Source organism: Nipponia nippon, unplaced genomic scaffold (assembly GCF_047370975.1).
Source record: "Nipponia nippon isolate SJK-2023a ecotype South Korea unplaced genomic scaffold, ASM4737097v1 scaffold_23, whole genome shotgun sequence".
Classification (NCBI taxonomy): domain Eukaryota; kingdom Metazoa; phylum Chordata; class Aves; order Pelecaniformes; family Threskiornithidae; genus Nipponia; species Nipponia nippon.
In genome coordinates this window covers 6,086,761-6,111,018 of record NW_028262340.1, presented here as the reverse complement: position 1 = coordinate 6,111,018, position 24,258 = coordinate 6,086,761, and the positions used below count along the sequence as shown (strand labels likewise).

Below are 24,258 nucleotides of genomic sequence, written 5' to 3'. Positions count from 1 at the left end.
GGGCCTGGGAGCTGCTGGCTGTGCTGGTGGTAGCAAGGGGTCTGGCTTGAGAGGAAGGGACAAGGCTGCCCTTTGTCCCTGCTCCGCTGCGGGGTGGGCTGTGGGGCCGGGGCGGGCTGTGGGGCCGCGTCGGGCTGTGGGGCCGCGTCGTGGGGCCGAGCCTGGTGCTGGGGGCGAGGGCAGGTCCCACCCGCCCCAGCTCCCCCCACCCACACCATGGACAAACCCCGCTTGTGCTCACGTGTGGGGTTCGGTGCTGCTGGGCGGTCACAAAGAAAGAACCGCTCGGGGTGAATAATTGTCCAATAAACAGGAATTATAAAAATTTCGTTATATTTCATACCCACTTGCTTTAATTACCCTTAATTACTACAGTAGGCAACTCGCAGGAGAATCGAGTGCTCTGTCACCGCATCTCGGGGGCTGTCGGCTGAATAAATGGCAGAGTCGAGCCGCTCTTCAAAAGCAGCGTCGCTTGGTTTGCCCGCGACAGCTTATTTACTGTGGGCTGAATAAATATCAGTTGTTAATTAGAGCGCGTTTATTGAGATGCATGTGTCCCTAACACACATTTGTAAAGCTTCAGTGTAAATAGATTCGTCACAATTTGGGAGGAAAACAGCTGAGCAGGGGCCCGGTGGTGCTGTGCTGCGCTGGGCATCCCTCGGAGAGGGCATGCAGGGATGGGGACCCGGGGACACACGCGGCGGCTTTGCATCCCCCAGACCCAAACTTGCGTGGGTCAGCTGCTGCTGGGCCTGCTCCCTGCCTGCTCCCTGCCTGCTCCCTGCCTGCAGGGGCTCGGAGTGGCCTGGCTTGTGTGGACAGGGGATGCTGGAGCGAAGCTGGGCAGCCAGGCCAAGGGGCAGCGGGGCGGCGTTTGGGGCTGGGACGTCTCTGCGGTGCGGAGCCGGACGCTGCGCAGAAGCGGTGTGAGCCAGGATGGGTGCCAGATCCCGGCAGCGGTGCCAGCGGGAGGGATGGTGGCAGAGACCCCGTCCCAGTGCTCTGACACCAGGCACCTTGTCCTGGGCCAGACCGTCCCCAAGTCAGTGGGCACCAGGGACGGTACATCAGCTCCATGGCACTGGGGGAACTGGCTGCCCCGATGCTGCGGGGTCTGCCCAGGGCTGCTCCCACCTCGGCCGGGTGCTGTGGTCCGGTGCCATGCCGGTTGAGGAGCATCCCTGGAGGGCCACCCTCCTCTCCACAGTGGCAACCATTCTGGCCAGTGACGCCATCACTGGTACCAACACCTGGGGCCCCTCTGGTCCCTGGGGGGAGGAAGAGCTGCTCCACAGGGATGGCAGCCAGCGGATGGGGTTCACCCCCATCCCGGGGATCGGGGCACCCAGCTCGCCCCCCGCAGGGGGTCCCCTCCTCCGGGCAGGGGTCCAGCCCCCGGGGGAGGGGGAAGGCGGGGTGGGGAGGGCGCTGCCGGAGGAGGCGCCCGGCGGGGAGGAGGAGGAGGGCGGGGATGCGAAGGCGGGCGGCGGCTCGGGCCCCCCCGGGTTGGGGAGGCGGAGGGCGGGCAGCCGCCGGGGAACGGCCCGGGCCCCCCCGGAGGGAGGCGGGGAAGGCGGCGGGGGCGGCGCGGCGGAGCTCCCGGTGTCCCGCGGCGCTCCCACCGCCCCGGACCGGCCGGACCCGCCGCACCGCCCGCTCCCGCCCCGCCAGCCCCGGGCCCCGCCGAGCACCGCGCAGGTGAGCCCCGGACCCCGCCGCTGCCGGGCACGGGGAGCGGGGCAGAGCCCGGCCCCGCCGTCGGGGGGGCGCGGAACGGGGGATTCCCCCGTAATTAATCGTAATTTGTCACCGCCCCGCGGCGGGCGGGCCGGGAACGGCGTCCCGGAGCCGTGGGGACCCGCCGGTGCGGAGGGTGCGGGGGTAGGAAAGGCGGGGAGCAGGCGGGGGGTGCACGGGGAGCAGGAGTGGGTGCAGGGCGGGTGCGCGGGTGGGTGCAGGGGGAGCAGGGGTGGGAGCAGGGTGGGTGCAGGGGGAGCAGGGGTGGGTGCAGGGGGTGCCGGGCCAGGGAAGCCGGGAAGCCGCAGAGGGGACCCGGGTGGTTGCAGGGGTTGTGCAGGAGGTTCGGGGCAGGGGAGCTTGGGGCGCAGGCAGGGAAGAGCCGGGGGGTGCAGGAGAGCTGAGTGCAGGCAGGGCAGAGGCCGCCGGTCACAAGGGTCCCCGACCGCTGCGTGCAGGGACGAAGGCGCAGGGATGCATGTCCCACTCTTGCAGCGGCGAGCGGAGCCCAACGTGTCCGGGCTGTCACAACGCCCGGCTCCGGCTGCCTGCATCCCTGCCTTGCCTCGTGGCAGGAAGCAGGCAGGAGGGAGGCCAGGTCGGGGTGACCTGCAGGGCCTGGGCCACCCCAGGGATCCACACGGGACCGGGAGATAAAACAGGAGGGAGCGAGACCTTCCCAGGAGGTCCTGCGCAGGAGGGACCCGGTTCTGCTCTGGGGCACCCCAGCCTCCGCGTTTCCGGATGTTTGGAGTAAAACTGGGTGCTGGGGTTGGACTGAACCCATGAATTTTGGGATGCTGGGCTCTTACGGAGCAGACGGGGGATCCAGCAGTGGATGGGGGCCACACTGACCCCCAAAACTTGTCCGAGCCATGGCTGAGTGGGTCAGCATCAGCTCCATGCTGGTGGCTTTGCTGGCAGCGTCCCAGCGCGGGCGAACTCCGGGGCTGCGGGATGGTGCCCACCACGTGCCTGTCCCGCTGCTGCCTGATCTCTCTCCCTTGCAGGCAGCCACGTTGGCCCCGAGCCGCTGCCGTGGGCACCATGAGGGGTCTCTGGGCCCTCGCGCTCGCAGGGCTCATCAGTGCCTGCGAGGGGAAAGAGCTGCCACCGGCAGAAGGTAAGGGGCACTGGGAGCGAGGGCTCAGGGTCTGCACAGGAGCAGCCCCCTCCTTGGCTGTCCCTGGGGAGAGGAGGGAGAAGAGGGCTGGTCAGATCCAGGGATCACAGGGCAGAGGTGGCCAGGGGACACCGTGAGCCATGCCAGGTGGCCGGCACGCTGGCGGCCAGAGCAGCAGCTGCGGACATCGGCTCCCTGCTGAGCACCAGCTGCCGTGGCTTTGGGCTTTGCTCAGCATCCTGTGCGGGCAGGGGAGCAGGGAGAGCTGAGCAAGCCCTGCCACGGGGAGCCAGCCCAGGGACACCCCGCCATCACCCCCGCAGCAGCCGAGTGCCGGGAACACCCCATGGCCCAGGCCGTACTCATGGAGGGAGCGGGCTTGGCCATGCTCCGGCCGCAGGGCCCTTGCTGCCAGCTGGCGGCGAAGGCAGCGCCGTCCGGCAGCATGTGCAGGAGCTGGGTCCGGGCGGGAGCGAGCAGGGGCTGCTCTGTAGGTGAGCCAGGACCGCTCAGGGCAGCGGCGAGGATGCGCAGAGCTCCTGAGGGGGTTTTGGCCTCCGGCTGCGAGGTGGGAAGAGGTTTGGCCATGGTGCATGCCAACAGTGGAGAGCTCGGGGCTGTCCCCATGCAGCTGGGGACAGGGGGATGATGACTGAGCCCATGGGATTCCCCATCAAGGCCTCCCTGGCTGCGGGGCCGCTGTGCTCGGGTCCCGGCATGGGGCTGGCCGCAACTCCGGGTGAGCTCGAGGCGGATGGCGGGGAGGAGCTGCTGGCAGCAAAGCCGTGGTTGCATCAGTCTTTGCGGGGGTGGAGTGGTGGCTCATCCCGGCAGGGCCCGGGGGCTGCCCCGCTTTGCCCGTGCAAGGGACTCCATGGCCAGCACCAGCACCCACTGTCCCGCACGGCATGGCCGCCTGGCTCCGGACCCTTCGTTAGGGAAACAAGGGCTGGGGAGATGAGGTTTTCCCTTAGGGGCAGTACTGGGGCCGGGAGAGGCTTCAAAGCAGATTGTGCCGGAGGTGATTTATGCCTCGCTTTCCGCCCCCTGCCCCGCTGCGGATGATCTCACCGCCAGCAGGAGGGAGCTCCACTCCTGGCTGCGACACGTGCCTGCGGGGCCAGCTCCAGTACCGCGGCCCCCGCTGCTGCCACCGTGCTGGGGGTCCCGAGGGCGAGGGGCACCTCCCTGCGCTGCTGCTGGCCATGTGCGAGCAAGCGGTCAGCCTGCGGGAGACGAACCGTGGTGGTGCCCAGCCCTGGGGTGGAGGTGGGCAGTGGGGCCGCGGGGGCCAGAACCAACCCTCGGGAACAGCCCCTCCAGGTCTGGTGTGTGCATGGAGACAAAACATATTCCTCCTTCAATACCCCATTGTTTCCTCCTCTATCTTGCGCGTCCCAACATCTGGTAGCATCCAGCGGAGGTGGATTGATGCTGCTGGAGCAATAATATATCAGCGCAGTTGCAAACAGCACCAGCATCCCCGTGATCGCGACTGACAAGGCATTTCCTGCAGCTCAGCCTCTCCCCATCCCCTGGCCCGGCCCTCGTGCCTGTCCCCAGGGGCCACCAGGTCCGAAGATGTCACCCAGATGGGACAGGAAGGCCAGCGGGCAGCTCTGGGTGCCATCTCCCCGCCTTGTGTGTCTGTGGCACCTGTCCACGTCTCCTGATGCCGATTCCAGCTGCGGGGCTGTTTTGAGGCAAAACACGCAGCAACTGGGAAAAGCATTTCACCTGGTGAACTTGCTGCGGGAGGCGGCCGGCGCCAGCTCTGAGCTCACCCTCCGTCCCTTCCAAACCTGCTGCTTCGCTCCTGGCGGGCTGTTTGCAAGGAGACGGTGCTGCCGTGGGAGCCGTATTTGCTGGATCCGTGTTGCCCTGTGGCTGCCAGCAGCCTCGGCGTGCCGGGGGGCCGGGGCGAGCTCCCGGCAGTGCCCCGAGACCTGCAGGGACTTGGGGGGCTCCGCACGGTCTGACCCTGCTTGTACAGCCTCCCTGGGGACATGGCAGTGATGTGCTGATTTGCCTTGCAGGGGAGCTGTGCCCACAGCTCTGGGATGAGGATCTGGTCGGGGGCAAGTATGAGAACATAACGGGTAAGGAAAGCCCCCCTCACCCTGCAGACGGGGGTTCCGGACAGCCCCGACTCCCCAGGGGTGGGCTCCTTGCCCTGCCTGGAGAGCATCAGCGCTCGGCACCCAGGTCTCACCCCCTCCGCTCTGTCCTGCAGGTTTTAACCTGATTAAAAGGTTCGACCTGCTGAAGATCTCCTCCATCAAGAAAGTCCGCAACCCGAGGGGGCCGGTGGTGCTCCGGCTGGGTGCCGTGCCGCTGGTCCAGCCCACGCAGTGAGTGCAGGAGGCTCGTGGGGTGGCCCTTGGTGGCCAGAGCGCCAGCGGGCACCATCCCTGCGTGTTTTAAGGATGGGGCCCAGGCAAAGCTCTTTAGACTTCACCCTTACCTCGTGCTGGAGAGGCCAGGCAGCTCCGGGGGGACGCAGAGGTGCCGGTGGTGCAGCCCCGGGGCTTCCCAAGCCACCTTCCTCCTAGAAAGTAAATCACAGGCTGCAGCAGCTCGGCTGGGTCGTGGCCAGCCCTTACGCAACCACGGCTCTGTGGCTGCTCTGTGTCTGCTCTCCTCGGCTTGGCAGGCGCTCGCTGGGGTCTAGACAAGCTCAAAATGCTGCACAGCTCTGAGCAGGCACTGCTGGGTTTGCTGGGGCCACAGGGGTTTGCTGGGGAAGGCACACAGAGACCAGCCCTCAGCCCCACCGTCTCCAGCACGTCCTGCCCGGCCGTGCCCGATGGGCAAGGGCTGGCAGGGATGCTGCAGCGTGGCAAGGTGGGAGCAGGTCCACGTCCTCGGAAGCTGTTCCTGGAGGAAGCTGCTGCGGTTTGCATGGTTACCTCCTCCAGCCCGCCTGTCCCCACATCACCCCGGGGCTGGCACACGGCTACGCCGGGCACGGGGCTCTCCTGAGGGTGAAGGAAACCCAGCCTTGGCTCCTGACCTGAGCAGCCAAGTCCTTAGATGGCTTCGAGGTGGCGGATGCTCCAGGCTGGTGTTGCTCTTGGCTGGGTGCCTGTGGCAGCCCAGAGACAGCCCTGGGGAGCGCTTAGCACAAGGGTGGCCCAGCAGCCAGGTTGTGAGTCCCTGGTGGGCACCCATGGGTGCCCCTCTGCCCTGGCCCTGCGCTTGGGTGCCCCATGAAGACATCCCTGTGCCCTGCGGAGAGCAGAGGGGACCGCCGGGTCCCGCTTGCTTCCCATGCCTTGGTCCCGCTCCAGAGCAGTGGCTTGGAAAATCGCTGGCGTGGTAGAGCTGAGGCCAGGAGCTGAGTGGAGCCCGAAGCAAATATTTCCAGTGGTTGAGTGGGCTGCGGGCGAGCTGGGCACGGTCCCACCGAGGAACGGCTGCCCTGCTCCCCACCGTGCGAGGGGGGACCAGGCTGCCTGTGGGAGGTGGGTGCCACGGCTGCCCACTGCCTGCATGGGAGCATCCGTCCCACAGAGCCCGTGGGGTCAGGGATGCATTTCCCAGCTGCCTGAGGACAAAATTCAATACCATGGTGATAAATGCATGGCCCCAGGTGCTGCAGCCGCCCCAGGAGGGCCATGTTTGGGGGTGCACGGTGGAGATGGTGGCTGTGCCGTGGGGCAGGGATGGGGACAGTGGTTGGGGGTGCCTGGGGCAGGCTGGGCTTGGCCCCCTCCACCGCATGCGTGTCCGGCTGGTGCGAGGGGTGCAGGCCTGTGCTTTGGGGGGACGGTCTGAGCTCCCCGTGCCATGCCAGGACGGGAGGAAGCGTCTCTGCCGTCTGCCTCGTGTTCAGCTCCTGTTGCATAAGTGCTGGCGTCTCCGGCAGCCACAGCCCGCCGTCCGCCTGAGACACAAACAGCTCCACGTCCAGGCGCTGCCACGTGGGGCCAGGACTGGATCTGCCCCGATGGCATCCGCGGTGCCACCGATGGGGACAGACCCTGGTGGGACCCATGGGGGCTGTTGGGGTGATGCTGCCAGCGGGTGCCATGTGGGTGGGGGTATTGGGGCTGGTGCTGCCACCGGCTTTGGTGCAAATGCTCCGGCATCGGAGCTCGGTGCAGGGTCTGGCCGCTCCTGACGCCTGTCCCCGCAGGCAGGTGTTTCCCCGTGGCCTCCCCCCCGCCTTCACACTCGTCCTCACCCTGCTGCTGAAGAAGAACAGCACCGGGGAGCACTGGTACCTCTTCCAGGTCACCGACCGGCAGGGCTACCCCCAGGTACAGCCCTGGGGTGGTGGGACGTGCCAGCGGCGAGGGGACAGCCAGGAGCCGTCCCCGAGCGAGGTGTTGTCCCCTCTCTGCCCAGCTCTCCTTGGCCGTGCATGGCCCTGAGAAGAGCCTGGAGTTTCAAGCCAGGGCGCCGGGGGCCACGTTTGTCAGCTCTGTCTTCGCGGGGAAGGCTGTGGCGTCCCTCTTCGACGGGCGGTGGCACAAGGTGGCGGTGGCCGTGCAGAGCCACTCCATCTCCATCCACCTCGACTGTGCCTCCATCTCCTCCAAGCCACTGGCATCCTGGCGACCGCTGGCCCCGGAGGGCAACGCCTTCCTGGGGCTGGATGCCGTGCGCGGCACCCCGGTCCGGGTGAGTCCCTGTGGGGGTGCGGGCATGCTCTGCCTGTGGTGCAGGATCTGTCCCTGCCTGCTCCTGACCTGCTGCCCCCTTCCCACTGCAGTTTGACATCCAGCAAGCTCAGATCTACTGTGACGCCGAGCTGGCCAGGCAGGAGGGGTGCTGTGAGATCTCGGCCAGCGGGGTGAGTCCCCCCGAGCCCCACCCCGGTCCCAGCAGCGCCCTGGCATTGCCCTGCATGGTCAGGGTTTTCCCCAGAGGGGAAACTGAGGCACGGTGAGGGCAGGTCTCTTAGCCAGAGCTCCCCTGTGGGTCACCTCCTGCTTGCGGTGGCTGGGGACACAGGGCAGCTCTCCACCAGCCCTGGGACATCACTCGATGCCTGTCCCCATGGCCAGCACAGGGCACGGTGCAGGATGCATCCCTTTCCCGAATTGCACTGGGTGCTCAGGCAGGGCTGGGGCTCCCGGCTCTCACCCTGGCAGCCCCCCGACCCCCCTCTCTCCCGGCAGTGCCTTGTGGAAGCACCCAAGACCCGTCGGCAAGCAGAGCTGATGCAGAGCAGCAACCTCATCGAGATCTCGCCGCAGCCGGAGGGCCGGGTGTACACCCGCTGCTTCTGCCTGGAGGAGCCGCTGGGCACGGTGAGCTCTGCATCCCGCCGGCAGCCTGGCACAGGCCCCCAGCCCGGCGTGGGATGCTCCCGGCCCCGCGGGGTGGGCAGTGCTCGGCCGCTGCACCGGGTGCCTGGTGCTGCCGAGCCGGCAGCCACGTTGATTCAGCCCCTGGAAAAGCCCTGTCTCACATTTTCCATCGCGCCAGGCTCAGTGCGAGGGGAGGGAGGGAGCTGGTGGCGGCCAGACGGCAGGGAGCGAGGGAGGGGAGGGCTCCTGCAGCCCCGCTGCCGGTCTGCTCCGGCTGAGCCGCCGGCTCAGGGCTTAGCCTGAGGCAGGTCGCACCCATGGGTGCCCCAGGAAGGATAACCCAGGGGTGCATGGGGAGGTAGCACCCATGGGTACTCTGCTCTCTCCACAGGAGCCAGTGAGGACCTCAGGGAGGACTGGCCTGAAGGGAGATCATGGGCAGAAGGTGAGGGGAGGTGGGAGAGGGTGTCCCAGCCCAGCTGCACCAGTCCCAGCACGCCTGGCTCCACTCCCCTTCCTACCGCCGGTGCCGGTGTCGTGCTGGGGCCCATCCACGCCCTGGTCTGGGTCTGTCCCTGTTCCATTCGGGAACTTTCTGCTGCTGCCAGAGCTGCAGGGACGCCTGCAGAAGCCGCTGCTCTGTTCTCCCGAGCAGGAATTGAGGCCCCACTTAACTCTTCGCCGCTGCTGGAGCGATCCCAGCCATGGCCAAGAGCCTCTTTGTTCCCTCTGAGCGTCTCCAGAGCGCTGCTGGAGCTGGGAAGCATCTCCAGTGCGCTCCGTGCCCCATCCTTGCCTGAGGCTGCTGCATCCCCACGGTGGGATCCTGCTGGGGATCCCCAGGGTGCAGACCAGGTCCCACAGTGTGGACTGGGGGCCATGGGGCTTGTGGGGGCTACAAGCCCTCCTGGCTTTTCTTTTCACCCTCTGCTCCCTGTAACTTCCCTGCAGGGTGGCAGGGGCCACCCCTGGCAGCCAGGGACACCCAGTGAGGGGGTGAGGTGTGGGGCTGGCCCTGGCTGGGGGATGGGAGCCCGGGGGGCTGTGCTCAGCCCTGCTGGCACCGGCACCCGGGCGCGGGGTGTGGGCAGCCCCATCCTCCTGGCCCCGGTCCCATGGGAGCACGCTGGAGCAGCTGGTTTGGCCTGGTGGAGCTGCGGTCAAGCCACAAAGCCGCAGGGAGAGCCGGGTGCCAGGTCAGCCGCTCTCCTCGCCTCCCCGGGGACGCAGTGGGGGGAAAATGCTCTCCTGGCTTTTCCCTTCTCTGTCCTGGGCATCCCCCTGTGTCCATGGGCACCCCAGGGATGGCGGGGAGAGATGCTGCTGGGTGAGCCCCTCGGGTTTGGGGTGCCCAGGGGAGCGGGTTGTGGGTGCTGTAGGGTTGTGGGTGCCATGGGCGGTGCATGAAGCTGGTGCAAGCCTCCCTCCCCATCTCTTCCAGTGCCCGCCCTGCTCGCCACAGACGGCCTCGGCAAACGTGAGTGTGCCACCGGGCAACACTGGGCTGTGCTGGCGGGAGGAGATGGGGACCCTGACCCATTTGCTGGGGCTGGGCTGTGAGCTGGGGCTGGCAAAAGTCACCGGCGTGCTGGCCCAGGGCTGTCATCTGCCGCTCTGCCATCGCTGCCAGCCCCCTGCGACCCGCGGTTCCTCCTGGCCCGGGGCCCAGCAACATATGGCTGCGGGGAAGGTCTCTGATCCCTTCCAGATGTGGCCCCATTCCTATGGCAACCTCTGGCTGGAGGCGTGGGGCTGATGATGGGACGGTGGATGTTTGGGACCCCATGTGCCCCATGGGACTCCCGGGGTGGCACTTGGGGACAGGGTGACGGGAGGATGGGGACCGCAGCAGGGATGGGGCTCTCTCCTGCTGCTGTTTGGAGGCATTGTGCCCTTGCAGGGCTCCGGACACTGCTGGACACCTCTCTCCTCTCTCCCTAGGTCACACTTGGTCCCCCGGGTCCAAAGGTAGGTTTGTCACCCCCCAGGACATGCAGAGCCCATCTCTAGCAGGGACGTGGCCATGCAGACCCTCGGCTGTGCCCAGAGCATCCCTGCGCAGGAGCCGTGGGCCCCGCTGTGGGCACACACATGGACATGGGGACACCCATTCCTCATCTCGTCACCCACACTTGCCCTCTCTTGCAGGGTGGGAAGGGCGAGCGCGGCCTCCCCGGCACCACTGGCAGCAAGGGGGAGAAAGGCGACCGTGTGAGTGTCCCCAGCCACGTCGTGGGCAGGGACCCCCCTGCCCTGGGGGCACTCCCTGCGGTGGTCCTCAGCACATGGGGGGTCCCGCTGCCCTGGGGAGCGCTCCTGCCTGCCATGGCCCCCCGTCCTCAGCCATGGCCGGTGCAGGCAGAGCCCCTGAGCTGCCTCCTGCCTTCCCACAGGGCATTGACTGCGTGCACACCCACCCCGGCGGCCCTGTGCAGGTGAGACCCCCCCACCCTCTGTGTACCCCCACCCTGGCTCTGCTGCCCCCCCCTCACCCCAATCCCTCCTCCTCCCCAGTGCGCTGAGGGGCCACGGGGCGAGAAGGGGCAGCGCGGAGAGGTGGTAAGTGATGCTCGGCGGATGGGGCCGCAGCACGGGGACCTGGCCGTGCTTCCCCCCCCACGTCTCATGCGTACCCAGGGCTGGGGCGCGGGGGTCCGGCCCGGAGGAGACAGCTCAGTGGGTGGTGGTGGGATGAAAGGAGCGGTGGTGCGAGCGGGAGGGAAGCCCTGCATGAGCCCACCCGTGGGCACCCACTTTGCCCTGCTGTTCCCACGCAGGGGCTCCCAGGGGCAGCCGGTGCCGATGGGCAGAAGGTAAGTCCAGCCCGCCCATGGGTCCCGGCATTGCAGCGGGGATGACTGCCCCGTGGGCCCCGGGATGGCGGCAGAGGTGCCAGGATCTGCCGGTGCCAACCCGGGTAGCATGGGAGACGACATGGGTGACGTCCGTCTGTCCTACAGGGCCAGAAGGGCGAGAAGGGCGACGGGGGACTGCAGGGCAAGCCGGGGCGCCCGGGGCGCGATGTGAGTAGTGCGGGGTGGTACCTGGGCACCCCCTGCGGCACCCCCTGGGGTGGCAGGGTCCGGCCGCTGGACCAGCCCGCCCCGTGGCGTGCACGGCGCTGCACGTGCAGAGCCTTCACACCTTACTCTCCTCCCGGCAGGGCCGGCCAGGAGAGATTTGCGTGGTGGGCCCCAAGGGCCAGAAGGTAGGTGGGGGCTTGGGGGGTGGGAGGGTGGGGGCACCCGGCAGCGGCACTGGCACTGACCCCCCCTCCCTTTGCCTTCCAGGGTGACCCTGGCCTTGTGGGACCCGAGGGGCTGGCTGGCGAGCCAGGCCCCCCAGGGAAGCCAGGCTCTCCGGGGATCGGCTTTCCAGGGAAGCCGGTAAGGATGCCCATGCCATGGGGCTGTGCCTGGGCAGCGTCCCCGGCTCAGCACATGGTGGCTGTGGATGGACATCACCACAGGAGGGGGCGAGGTGCCCCCCTGGCTCTGCAATGGGGCTGGCTGGCCAGGGCGCTCGGGCAGGGCTAACACTGTCCTCTGTCCCTTTCAGGGTGACCCTGGTGGCCCCCCGGGTCCGAAGGGAGAAAAGGTGAGTGGGGGGGAAAAGGGGTCCTGACCGCCCCCCGTCCTGCCCGAGGGCAGCTCAGCGCGGCAGGCAGTGGGTCGTGCCGGGGATCCCCGGCTGCAGCCGGATCTGCCACAGCTGAGTCAGCGTTGGCTCATGGTGCCGCTGGCTGGGCAAGCCCCAGCTGGGTGGCCCAGGGCTCGGCTTGCGGGAGCAGGGAACCCTCCTGGGGGGAGAAGGGTGCTGGGGGTGCTGGGGGCCGTGGCTTTCTCCCTTGTGGGTTCAGGTTCTCCTGTCTCTGGCTCCAGGGCAGCTCAGGATCTCCTGGACCCGGAGGATCGCCTGGGACACCCGTGAGTACCATGAGCCTGGAGCCAAAGCCCGGGGTCAGGGATGGGTTTCTTGGCTCAGGGTTGGGGCTGCTTGGCCGGAGCAGCAGCAGGATCCAAGCCCAGGCGCAGAGAGGGGTTTGGGAGAGCCAGCAGCCTCGTTTAGGGCTGGGACTGTCCCGAGCCATGACTGGTGGCAGGAGTTGGGGGGTGCTGGGTGGCATCACCAGGGCATACTTTGGTCTCAGGGCTCCCTGAAGCAACCCTGTCCCCTGCCTTCCTCCCGCAGGGACCCCCCGGCGTCCTGGGGCCAAAAGGAGACAAGGTGGGTGCAGCGGCAGGGTGGCCCGGTGGGGGGCTGTGCCATGCCTCGCTGTGCCATGGCCATGGGCACGGCAGCCCCTGCCAGCACGGCTCCACTGCGGTGCCCATCCCCTGGGCTCGGGGCTGCTCCCGACGGCCCCCCAGCCCAGGGCTGCATCTCACTGTCCCCACGGACAGGGTGAGCCATGCGAGGTGTGTCCCACTGTCTCCGAGGGGATGCTCGGTGCCACCGGGCTGCCCGGCAAGCCAGGACCCAGGGGAGCGCCGGGAGCGCCTGGCAAGGACGGGGTCTCGGTGAGTCTGAACCTGGGGGCTTGTGGGCAGGCATGCGGGGTGGAGGGCAGAGCAGGGTCTCGGCCCAGCATCCCTAACGTTTCCTCTTTGTTTCCTCCTCCCCAGGACAGACCTGGCCCCGCGGGACCCAAAGGAGACAGGGTAGGTGACATGGGGCTGAGGGGTGGGCTGGCTCATCCCCAGCTGGAGTGGGGGACACCAAGCAACCATCCAGCCCGCGCTGGCAGCGCCTGGCCCAGCTCCTCTGTTTCCTCCTCAGGGAGATCCCGGCATCCACGGGATGAAAGGGGAGAAGGTGAGTGTCCGTCCCTCCATCCCACCTGCCTGTTCGATGGGCAGCCCCCGCGGCCCCCCTGAGCCATGCCCTCTCCCTGCCCTGGCAGGGGGACTCCTGCCTGTCCTGTGATGCCCGCGTCCTCGCCGCACTGCTGCGGGGTCCCACCGAGGGGCCTGAGGGTGTGCCAGCACCGGCGCTGCTGCAGCCGGGGCCGCTGGTGAGTACGCGGGGCTGAGCCCTCCTCTCCCGCGCTGGAGGGGTGCCCCGGCCGCCCTGGGGCCATGTGGGTGCTGGGTGTGTGACCGCACGGGGCATTCAGCAGGGTGAAGCGGGGCTCCCCGGGCTGGCTGGCATCAAGGGTGAGAAGGTGAGTGACCCCAACACCCACCGCCCTTTCTGCACCCCCTGAGAGAGCAGCAGCGGCTGCATCGCCCTGCGGGGTCGGGGCAGGCTTGGCTTCCTTCGGGGCCTGATCTTGACCCTAATGTCTGGCAGGGGGATGGCGGCCAGGAGGGACCCATGGGCAGACCGGTGAGTGGGGATGCGGGGGCTCAGGGTGGGTGCTGGGAGCTCAGGGATGCAGGAGCCGGGTGCTGGGGGCTGTACTCTCATCTCTGCCATGTATTCTTGATGCAGGGGCTCCCAGGAGACAAAGGGGATCCAGGCGTGCAGGGGCTCAAAGGAGAGAAGGTGAGCCCTGCGATGGGGACCCCCCGGCACCCCGCTCCCTGCCCCATTCCTGAAACCTCCCCAGCTGAGACCCGTGGAACTCATTGCATGGGAGAGCCCTGAGATGGGCTGAGCAGCAGGGGCTGCAGTGCCCCCTCGCAGTGCTCTGGTCCCCGAAGCCACGCTCCGACCAGGATGTCCGCTCCACAGGGCGAGCCGTGTGGGCAGTGCCCTCCCGTGCCACAGGCCCTCGAAGGGGCAGCAACGGTGCTGGCCGTGCCCGGGCCACCGGGGGAGAGGGGCCAGGGCGGCCCCCCGGGCAGAGCGGTGAGTGCCCCCCGCCCTCGCAGGTGCCCGTTTTGGGGGATGCTCTGGCCTGACCCATTCCTCCATTCCCCCAGGGCAGACCCGGCGACGCTGGCCAGAAGGGACAGAAGGTGAGAGGGGCTGGGGAGGGGGCTCCAGCGGGGCTGGGGGCAGCAGAGGGGGCTGCAGCCCCCCCGGGCTGTGGGGCTGGGAGTGCTGTGTGCCCCCCTGCCAGCCTTGTCCCCTCTCTTTGCCAGGGGGATGCGGGCAGCCCCGGGGACCCAGGCACCCCGGGCATGGCCGGTCTCCCGGGGCTGTCGGGTGAGCCTGGCATCAGGGGTCCGGCTGGCCCCAAAGGCGAGAAGGTGAGACCCCCGCGCTTGTGTGGGGACCTGTGTCCCATCATCCCAGTGTCACCCGCCCTCTGCATCCCTCACCCGTCCCATCCTCCCCTCCTGTGCTCCCTCCTCTGCAGGGAGACGCCTGTGAGCCCAGTCCTGCTCCAACTGGGGACTTCTCGGATGTTGTTAGCATCCCGGGAAAACCCGGGGCCAAAGGCGACCAGGGCCCCCCAGGCATCGGCCAGCCGGGCAGACCTGTGAGTGCCCCCTCCCCGCTGTGCCGTGGGTGCCCGGTGGCATTGTGCCCTCGGGGCTGACCCTGGTGTGTTTTAGGGGAAGCCGGGACTGCCGGGGGTTCAGGGCCCCACCGGGCTGAAGGGGCTGCAGGTGAGCGGGGCCATGGGGGGCTGGATGGGGGGGGGGGGGGCTTTGGGGCCGCTCACTGCCCCTCTGTCTCCCTAGGGTGAGCCGGGACCACGGGGGATCGGCCAGCCAGGACCGCAGGTGGGTGTGCAGGGTGCTTGTGCCGTCCGTGCCGTGCCAGGCAGCTGTGCCGGCCCTCACGCACTGTTCTTTCCAGGGAGAGCCCGGGAGCACCGGACCACCCGGGACACCCGTAAGTAGCATTTTGGGCTGCCCAGCCCTGGGAGATGGGCAGCCGCCAGCCCCCCGATTCCTGCAAGCGAGGGGATCGCACCCCTGCAGCATCAGCCCCCCGGTGTGGGCGGTGGCAGCGGGGTCCTGGCCAGACCACCCTGGGGACAGCGCTGTCACTGTGGCTCGCTGGGTGGGCAGAGGGGCTGGCTGGGGCTGCCGCGGGGCGCTAACGCCCTCTCCTGCCCTCAGGGCCCCCCTGGACCCCAGGGACCCCCGGGGATGGCAGCAGAGAAAGGTGCCAAGGTAAGGGAGCATCCCCCAGCCCTCCCTCCCCACCCTGTCCCCCCACTCCTGCTGTCCTTCCTCTGCAGGGATCTCCGGGGCCCAAAGGTGCCGTGGGACCTCCTGGACCACCAGGGACCAGCATCACGGGGCCACCGGTAAGTCCTGCCCTCCAGGACGGGCATCACCGTCCTCACCCAGCCCCTTGACACTGACTAAAAACCGCCATGCCACGGTCCAAGCCCGGAGCTGAGCTTCCTCACCCTTCTCTTCCTCGCAGGGCCCCGAAGGGCAGCGGGGGCTCCCCGGGGTACCCGGGTCCAGCGGGCAGCCGGTAGGTACAGGGGGTGGCGGAGGGGCCGTGCCTGTGAGCGCGGGCAGTGCGGTGCTGAGTGGCCGTGCCCCGGTGCTCGCCCGGCCGTGGGTGGGGGGCACGGGGGGTGCCTGCTAACGCACATCTCCCGCTTTCCTCCTCGCAGGGGGAGAAGGGCGCCCAGGGCGAGAAGGTGAGTCGGGGTCGGGGTCGGGGTCGAGCCGTCCTCCCTGCCATCCCGCTGCCCTCCCTGCCCTCACCTCCTCTCTCTGCAGGGAGACCCCGGGGAGTGCACCTGCCCTCCCAGCCCCCGCCAGGACCCCAGCTACGCCGGGATGCCGGTAAGCACCATGGGCACCCATGGGCACCCCCGGGCTCCTCTTCAGGCCCGCTGAACGCTCTTTCCCTTCTCTCGGCCCCAGGGAGCCCCAGGACTGTGGACCGGGATGTCTTGGCAGCCGCAACCGGGCCCACAGGTGGGTGCTGCCCCCGCTGCTCTGCGCCTGCCAGCCCCCCACCCACCCCCACCTCACCCTCCGCCTCTCTCCGTTTGTGTTTTGGGGTGTTGCAGGGTCCCCCTGGAGCTCCCGGCCCCCCTGGCCCCCCCGGCGCCCCAGGCCGCCAGGTGAGCGATGGGAGATGGGAGCGGCAGTGGGTGAGCGGAGACTGATCCTGCCCAGCTTTTAGCACAGGATTTAAATATTCAAGCTCTCTCCTTGGCTTTAGGGGATGCCAGGACACAACGGTTTACCGGGACTGCCTGGACCGGCCGGAGACCTGGTAGGTAGTGCCTGTGCCCGCAGCGGCTCCCCCCACAGCACCCATCCTGCTCCCCCCAGCGCGGGGACCGTCCCCTTCCCTCCTGCATCTCTTCCAGGGGCCGCTGGCCGTCATGGCTGAGAGGAACATTGAGGTGCTGAAGGTGAGAGCATGGGGATGGGGCACCTTCCCTCCAGGGGACCCCGAGTTCCTCGGGGTGCCCCTGACTCCCCGCCTCCTCCCAGACCCTCTGCGGGGACTGTGTCCAGCTGCAGGCAGCCTTTGAAGCACCCAGCAGCGTCAAGGGGGAGAAGGGGGACAGGGGCATGCCGGGCGCCCCTGGCAGCGAGAGCTGCGCCCACGTGAGTATTTACCCACCTCTGGGTGGGAATCCCGGTGCCCAAAAACCCCTGGTGATGGTGGGTCTTGGAGTGAAGTGCAGGGATGCTCCCGAGCCCCCGGGCATCGGCTCATGTGGCAGTTGTGCAGAGCAGCAGGCGCTTGCAGGGCTGGGCACGCTCTGGGCACGCTCTGGGCACGCTCTGGGCACGCTGGTCCTGCCCAGTGTGCAGGCAGGCTCCCATGCACATCTCCCACCTGCCTGGATGGGGTGCCCGGGGAGGGTGATGGGCTTGTCCTGTGCAGGGGCTGGTGCAGGCTGGAGCAGCGGGTGCTGAGCACCCGAGGGGTGCAGGATGCAGGGCTCCATGCCCTGCTGTGCCCTGCGGCTCCTCCAGTGCATCCCTGCAGGGGATCCCCAGGTGACTCCTGGGTTTTCTTCCAGTGCTTTGCCCAGTTCCCGAGTGCAGAGGAGGCGCGGGTGAGTGAATCGTGCTACCCGGCACCCTCTCCCTGCCCCTGGGGCTGAGCTGCTACCCCGGTCTGGCTTCCCGGTCCCCAGGGTGCTGCAGGGATGGTCCCCGCTGGGGCAGGACCCAGCACCGTACCCCTGTTGCGGGAGCGGCTGGGGCTTTGGGGAGCGGAGGTTGCTTTGGGGGGCACTTGGCGGGGCTTGGCGGGGCTTGGCAGGGCTCGGCCGTGGGCAGCAGGCAGAGCTGGCACTGGCTTCTGACGTGTCCCCGCTCCCTTCAGGGTGACAGTCCTGACCCGGACTGCGTGGGCGATCCTGGGCTGCCGGGCGCCCCGGGCATCCCTGGCGAGAGAGGCGAGCAGGTGGGTGCACTCCCCATCCACCGCACTGTCCCGCTCCTCTGGCCATCCAGCCCTTCCCGGTGGCCACAGGGGCCATGACTGGTCCCTCAGTGTCCCTCAGAGCTGGAGCAGGGCCAGGTCCCTGTCCCCGCATCGTGGTCATGCCCAATGCACCCGTCTCTTCCACAGGGCTCACCAGGACTACGGGGACCCCCGGGGCCACCTGGGCCCATCGTAAGTACCCCTGCCCGGGGTGGGGGGCTGCCGGGCTGTGCAGGCATCATGTTATGGTCCTGGGGGGCTTGGAGCCCCCCACCGCAAGTTGCCAAGGAGGCTCAGCACTTTGCCCCAAGGCCATGGTGATGGGCAGAGGGCCGGGGCCACGGCCAGGCCGAGGTGCAGCACAGCATGGCTGTCCCCCGGCGAGTCTGGAGACAGAGGCGAAGGCGCTGCCAGCCCGGAGATGGAGCAGGAGCCCGGCTTGGTGGGAGGCCGAGGCCAAGCCAGCCCACGCCTGGCTGCTCTGCGGTGCCCTGAGGGCTCAGCCCAGGCTCCCGGGTGCCATTTCCAGGCTGTGACCTCCCTGTTTCTCCCCTCAGGGCCCCCCAGGCTTTCCTGGAACGCCTGGCGCACCCGGACTGCCCGTAAGGACCCAGCACGGCTCTGCTCTGTGCCCTCTGTCGCTGCCGCTTGGTTTGGCTGTGTCCGCCGTCCCTGTCCCCCCTGGGAGCAGCCGCAGCCCAGCTGCCCCCCTCCCCTTCCACCCCATCTCCATCCTCCCATTTCCACCTCCTCCATCCCCATGCAGGGAGTCTCGGCAGACCCACGGTCTGCAGGCTCGGGAATGCTCTTCCTGAGCTCAGGGACCTGGCACTGGCACTCGCTGGTCCCAGTGCAGCTGCCCCCTATGCCCCGTGTTGGGGCCCTTCGCTGCGGGACCCAGGTGTGCTGGGGATGGCCGCAGCCCCCGGCTGGCCTGGCTCAGCTGCCCGGCTGTGCTCGGTATGCCGGGGACCTGCTCTCCCGGCTTGGCGCCCGCGGCTCATCACAGCTCCTGTGGAGAGCGTTGGGTGCACAGGGTGGCCCCCAGCTGCTGCCCTGTCCCCAGCTGCCCTGGGGACTCCCCTTGTGGGTGCCGGGAGGATCCTTCCATGCAGCCGGTGCTGCCTGGGTTCATCCTCCTCCTCCCCTGGTCCCCGGCTCCACTGGGGTCAGCCAGCCTCCACCACCATCTCCATCTTGATCTTCATCTCCATCTTCATCCTCATCTTCATCTTCATCCTCCCCCTCCCACCCGTGCTCCCTCCTAGCATGAGGTGGTGGTGGGGCTGCACCAGCAGCTCTTGGAGGATCCTATCCTCCCTTGCCGGTGCCAGCCGTGTCCTGCTCCTGTCCCCTCATCCACTAATGTCACCGTAACACCACAGTCTGTGTGGGTCTCTGTGGGTCTGTGTGGGTCGTCGCTCTGCGGTGTGCCAGCGTGTCCTGTCCAGCCTCCACCGCCTCAGCACCACGTCACCCCACTAACCCACCCCAGCGGTCCCGTGACACGGAGCCCAGGGGCTCCCGGCTGTCACCCGTGCCTGGTGTGCCCTGGGAGGACGGGGAGGCAGCGGGTGGCACCAGGCTGGAGCTGTGGTCTGAAGCGTGTCCTGGGCAGCGGCCGGGGTGCCGGGAGCTGTGCACCCCACGCAGCCCCCCCAGGGCTGAGCTTTCCATGGCCCTGTGGCACCGGGGCTGGCTGTGGGTCCTACCCGCGGGCCATGGCATGGGGGGCACAGGCAGCAGTGACCCACGGCTGGGTGTGAGCGTACCCGGCCACGCTTGGGCACTGAGCCCGGTGCACCTGGCTGGCACCATGGGTGGAGGGAGCTCAGCCGGGTGCCGAGCAGGTCCTCCCTGGTGCCTGGAGGTGCCAGGCAGGCTGGGGCCGGCACAGGCTGGTGGAGATCACAGACCCCATGGGCCGTGCCCGGGTCCTTGGCCCTGTGCTCTGCCCAGCTGTGCTGGCAGGTGGGCACAGCCCCGGGCAGGGGCCGCAGCAGACCCCCTGCAGCTCCTCTCTTCTCCCTCGAAGGGTCTCCAGGGGGAACGTGGCCCTGCCGGGCTTGCCGGAGCCAAAGGGGAGCCGGTGAGTGGTGTGGGAGGAGGGGACGGGGGGACACCAGTGCCGCGTGGGCTTTGGGCACCTGGCTGGGGCATTGCAGGTGGCTCAGCATCCTCCCCCTCCTGCACAGGGACCTCCAGGGCAGCCTGGCTACCCCGGCGCGACGGGTCCCCCCGGCCTTCCCGTGAGTACCACGGGGAGCCAGGCAGCGTCTGCCAGCCCCCAGCCACCTTGTGTGTCCCTGTGTCCCTCCCTGGTGCCCACTGGGGCTCCCCATGCTGCCAGGGACAGCAATGTCCCTGCAGGACTCATCCCTATCCCATCCATCCATCCTCTGTCCCACACATTCCCGGTGCCCTATCCATTGCCCGGCTGTTCATTCCATCCGTGCCCCATCCATCTGTGCCCCGTGCGTGCCCTGCCTGTGCCCCATCCTTCCCCATCCATCCCCGTGCCACATCCGTGCCCCATCTGTCCCCCCACCTCCCATCTGTGCCCCATGTCCCATCTGTGCCCCATGTCCCAGCTCGTCCCCTGTCCTGCGCGGGGCCTTCATCTCCTTCCTTCCCCAGGGCATCAAAGGCGAGCGAGGCTACGTGGGCCCCCCTGGGGAGAAGGGGGAACTGGTGAGTCCCTCGGGGCCGTGCTGCCAGGGGCAGAAGGGCTGGGGGCTCTCCCAGGTGCCCCCTCACCGCGGGCACCGGGGCTGAGGTCCTTCCAGTCACATCCATCTGACCCTATTCCTCCCCTTCCCAGGGACCCCCCGGCCTGGATGGCCTCCCCGGTCCCACGGGACCAGCGGTAGGTGCCCAACCTGATCGGCTGCTGGGGGAGGGGGGGTACTAGGGGCAGCTGTGGTGGCTGCGGGTGCAGCAAGGTGCTCCCCACCCACCTCACCCCCTCTCTCCACAGGGGCCAAGGGGCGAGCGTGGGCTCCCAGGCAGTGCTGGCGAGAAGGGGGACCAGGTGAGCATGCCCGAGGGGCCCGCGTGGACGGGGATCCCTGGGACCCCTGTCGGGCAGGATGCGGCCGTTGGGGCCTGGATCAGCTCTCGTCTCTCCGCAGGGTTTCCAGGGCCAGCCCGGCTTCCCGGGGCCGCCGGTGAGTACGTCCCGCTGGGGCTGCGGGGAGCGATGCTCCGGCACAGTGAGGTGTCCCCAGATGATGCTCAGCCCCAGCTGTGTGTCCCCATGTCCCCACGGGGCTGGGGAGCCAGCCAGGGCTGGGGACAGGGGTTTCTCCCAGGCACAGGCACGTCCCATGGGACGGGGTGTGGAGAACAGCCCCAGAGCAAACCCGTTAAAATTAGTTTGGAGATGGCGGGCTGTGTGGGGCTGGGCTCTCCCGCCACGATGCCCCCCCCCCCATCACCCCTCTTCTCTTTAGGGGCCCCCCGGCTTCCCAGGGAAGGTCGGTCCAGCCGGGCCACCAGGGCCCGCAGCGGAGAAGGTGAGTGCCATGGGTGAGTGCCACCGGGACGTGGCTGCGTGGTGGCACCGCTCATCCCTCGGGCTAGTGGCCGGGTTTGGCCCCTGCTCTGCAGGGTGGCCGAGGGGTGCCCGGCCCAGGCTGCTCCCATGACCTCCTGTGGCTCTTGCAGGGCAGCGAGGGCATGCGTGGGCCCACAGGGATGCCAGGGCCCCCCGGACCCCCTGGACCTCCAGGCATCCAGGTAAGACCCCCTCCATGCCACCCTGGACCCCTGGGGGCAGAGGGGACAGGACCAGCAATATCGTGGTGCTTCTGGGGAGTGCTGCTGGCTGGATCTGCTCCCCGGGGACCTGTTCCCATGGCCTGGGGTGCCCAGAGCAGGTCCCTTGGGGACCCCCGGAGCTCCTTGGTGCAAACCAGCCTCTGACACCCCCTCTCATCCCTGCAGGGCCCCGCAGGCTTGGAAGGACTGGACGGCAAGGACGGCAAGCCAGGGCTGCGGGTGAGGCTCCAGGGCTCTCCTGGGTGCTGGTGAGGCGGGGCAGCCACCCGCCAACCCCCCCAGGACACCCCTAACCGCTATCTCTTTCTCCCCAGGGTGACCCTGGCCCGCCTGGGCCACCAGGGATGATGGGTCCTCCGGTGAGTGACAGCCTTCCTTGGCACCCCTCCCTGGTGCTCGGTGCCTGGCATGTCCCTGCAGCCAGGTCTGGGTGTCCCCTGAGCTGGGACTGTCCCAGTGCATGCTCCCAGGGACGCTGAGCCCGAGGGGGTGGCTGGGCATCCCCCCTAGCCTGGTGCTGCAAGTCGCGGTCCCCAGCGGAGACCGGGCTCGGGGTCACCTGCCTTGATCTGCTCCTGGGAGCCGGGACCCCCACCCAGCTCTTTTCTCCCTCCAGGGCTTCAAGGGGAAGACGGGGCACCCGGGTCTCCCAGGACCGAAGGTGAGCGATGGTGGCACTGGGGGACACACGGTGGTGACAGCCCTGGTGACCTCGGTCCTGGGCCAGCATCTCCACACATTGCACTGCCCACGGTGTCCCTGCCTCCTTTTAGGGTGACTGCGGCAAACCCGGCCCCCCAGGGAGCACGGGCCGGCCGGGAGCGGAGGTGAGCCAGGGGGTGGGTGGGCACAGGAGCCCTGAGCTGGATGGGTCCCGCGCTGCCCCTCATCACACTGCCTTCCTCAGGGTGACCCTGGACCCATGGGACCCCAAGGCCGGCAGGGACCCCCAGGGCTCATTGTAAGTTGGACCTGCTCCCCACGGCACACCGGGATGGTGCCCATGGCGGGGGCATGGTGGGGCCTCCCTGCGGCGCAGGGAGCGGGGGCATTTCCACGGCCCCTCGCAGCTGACACCCCTCTCTCTGCCCCCCAGGGCCCCCCTGGCAGCCCAGGGCAGCCGGGTCCTGCTGGCCTCGCCGGAGTGGTGAGTACTGCCTGGGGCCCGACCCTGCCCCGTCACAGCCCCAGCTGCGGGATGTGGGGGCCGGGTGGGTGCCTCGGAGGGTGGGTTTGGGGGTCACTGTCCCCATCCTGCGCTGACTCCGACGCTCCGGGCTTCCTCCTGCCTCCCTGCAGGGGCTGAAGGGTGAGCGGGGCTCCGTGGGGGAGCGAGGTCTGCCAGGGATGCCAGGACAGCCGGGACCCCCGGGCCACCCGGGACCGCCGGTGAGTGCAGCGGGGTGCAGGGGGGCAGCTGCAGACCTTGAGACCTGAACCGCACTGGTCACCCGCTGTGATTTTGCAGGGGGAGCAGGGACCAGACGGACCTGTTGGTAAAGAGGTACGAATCGGGGCTGGACTGTGGCACCCTCTGGCCTGGCCATGGTGTCCCCAGGGTGCCTGCGCAGGGGACATCCCTCCCACCCCGCTCCTCTGTGTCTCCTCAGGGCCCCCCAGGAAAACCTGGCATCGCGGGACCGGCTGGCCAGAAGGTGAGGGCAGAGCCCGGCTGTGGCCGTCGCGGCGCCCCGCAGCCCCATGTGGGTCCAGGGGTGCCGGGGCTCAACCCTGCCTCTCCGCGTCTCCGCAGGGCGAAGCTGGATCCCCCGGCGAGAGAGGCTACCCTGGGGAGAAGGGCAGAGCCGGCATGCCCGGGGGGCCGGGGAAGAGCGGCTCCATGGGCCTCGTGGGGCCGCGGGGGCCCGCGGGAGAGAGGGGCCCCCCCGGCTCGCCGGGACCTGCGGGCAGCCCCGGGCTGCCGGGCCCCCCAGGGATGATGGTAAGGAGGGATGGCCGGGGCGCGGGACCCCGTTCCCCCGCAGGGCCCGGTGGCGATGGCCCCTCATGTGTCCCCAGGGAGACGTGGTGAATTACGACGAGATCAAGAGGTTCATCCAGCAGGAGCTGAGCAAGATGTTTGATGGTAACGGGGCGGTGGGGGCGACGGCCGGTTGCACCCCGGCATCGCCTCGTCCCCGCCAGCGCTGAGCGCAGCCACCTCTCCCCGCAGAGCGGATGGCGTACTATACCTCCCGGATGCACTTCCCAGTGGAGATGGTGGCATCCCCAGGGAGACCCGGTCCCCCGGGGAAGGACGGGCTGCCCGGCCGGCCGGGACCCCCTGGCTCCCCAGGGATGCCAGGGCAGATCGGCAGAGAGGGGCGGCAGGGCGTGCCAGGCATGCGGGGTAGGTGCTGCTCCCCGGGGCGTTCCCGGTGTCCCCGAGTGCCGTGGTTGTGCCATGGTCTCACCCCTCTCCACCCACCTCTCTTCCAGGTGAGCCGGGTGCCAAAGGAGAGAAAGGGGAGAAAGGCGTGGGGATGATGGGGGACAGTGGCCCCCCGGGACCCCCAGGTGAGCCCCCTCCCTCTGGGTGGCCACCAGCCCCATGCTGGGGCTCGCTGCCAGCCCTGCACGCTGCCACCTCCCTCTCTCTCTCTGTCTCTTCCAGGTCCCCAAGGGCCACCAGGCTATGGGAAGATGGGCCCCCCGGGCCCCGTGGGACAGCAGGGCATCCCTGGCATCCCCGGCCCCCCGGGTGCCACGGGGCAGCCGGGCAAGACGGGGCACTGCAGCCCGGCGGAGTGCCTGGGTGCCGTACCCCTGGAGCAGCCCCTCTTCCAGCCCAAAAACGTCAAGGGCCCCTTCGGCTGAGGGGGTCCCTTCGGCTGAGGGGGTCCCCGTGCCCCCCGCCTTTGCTGTTAATAATGTTTCCCCGCTGTGCCGGGGTGTTGTACAGCTCCATCGTGATCGATCGCGAGGGCAGGTGGATCCTGCCTGGTCAAATACACCCATGCTGGTGCTCCCACGCCTCCCGCCTCCTTGATCGGCCACGGGCTGGATCCCCATCCCCGTCCCTGAGGGACCCTGCTCTGCCCGGTCCTGGAGCCCCGGACCAGCACACGGGGCTGAGGCCACCCTGGCGGGGGACAC

At 68.8% G+C, this 24,258-nt stretch overlaps 1 protein-coding gene across 6 annotated transcripts; it reads left to right on the top strand.

Annotated features, from left to right (window-relative positions):
• Positions 1-1,562: 1,562 nt before the first annotated feature.
• Positions 1,563-24,130, top strand: COL16A1 (collagen type XVI alpha 1 chain). Of its 6 annotated transcripts, none has more exons than XM_087760975.1 (71): positions 1,563-1,704; positions 2,754-2,866; positions 4,903-4,965; positions 5,100-5,217; positions 7,005-7,128; positions 7,217-7,492; positions 7,584-7,664; positions 7,993-8,124; positions 8,516-8,569; positions 9,566-9,601; positions 10,066-10,092; positions 10,273-10,335; positions 10,518-10,559; positions 10,639-10,683; positions 10,902-10,937; positions 11,085-11,147; positions 11,288-11,332; positions 11,415-11,510; positions 11,683-11,721; positions 12,006-12,050; positions 12,316-12,351; positions 12,528-12,644; positions 12,750-12,785; positions 12,904-12,939; positions 13,028-13,138; positions 13,244-13,288; positions 13,417-13,452; positions 13,558-13,611; positions 13,801-13,917; positions 13,992-14,027; positions 14,154-14,261; positions 14,372-14,494; positions 14,571-14,624; positions 14,700-14,741; positions 14,818-14,853; positions 15,084-15,137; positions 15,206-15,274; positions 15,397-15,450; positions 15,596-15,622; positions 15,705-15,770; positions 15,852-15,905; positions 16,001-16,054; positions 16,156-16,209; positions 16,307-16,351; positions 16,434-16,550; positions 16,973-17,008; positions 17,281-17,361; positions 17,530-17,574; positions 17,940-17,984; positions 19,418-19,471; positions 19,578-19,631; positions 20,020-20,073; positions 20,204-20,248; positions 20,360-20,413; positions 20,514-20,549; positions 20,835-20,897; positions 21,049-21,120; positions 21,328-21,381; positions 21,477-21,521; positions 21,779-21,823; positions 21,936-21,989; positions 22,070-22,123; positions 22,259-22,309; positions 22,462-22,551; positions 22,631-22,666; positions 22,773-22,817; positions 22,916-23,104; positions 23,182-23,248; positions 23,336-23,512; positions 23,602-23,679; positions 23,777-24,130. In XM_087760975.1, exons 2-71 carry the CDS (start codon positions 2,791-2,793, stop codon positions 23,977-23,979), a joined length of 4,869 nt encoding a protein of 1,622 aa, XP_087617101.1. In that variant the 5' UTR covers positions 1,563-1,704; positions 2,754-2,790; the 3' UTR covers positions 23,980-24,130. The 6 variants fall into 6 exon arrangements, with proteins under 6 accessions (XP_087617101.1, XP_087617100.1, XP_087617098.1 ...); XM_087760974.1 differs by having other exon boundaries at positions 13,241-13,288; XM_087760972.1 differs by having other exon boundaries at positions 1,588-1,704; positions 13,241-13,288; positions 16,458-16,550.
• Positions 24,131-24,258: the final 128 nt, after the last annotated feature.

Coding starts and splice junctions, on each gene's coding strand:
- COL16A1 (XM_087760974.1), top strand. CDS start 2,791: ATGAGGGGTCTCTGGGCCCTCGCGCTCGCAGGGCTCATCAGTGCCTGC. Junction 12,786..12,903: donor CGGGACCCAAAGGAGACAGG/GTAGGTGACATG, acceptor TTTCCTCCTCAG/GGAGATCCCGGCATCCACGG. Junction 13,612..13,800: donor AGGGGCTCAAAGGAGAGAAG/GTGAGCCCTGCG, acceptor TCCGCTCCACAG/GGCGAGCCGTGTGGGCAGTG.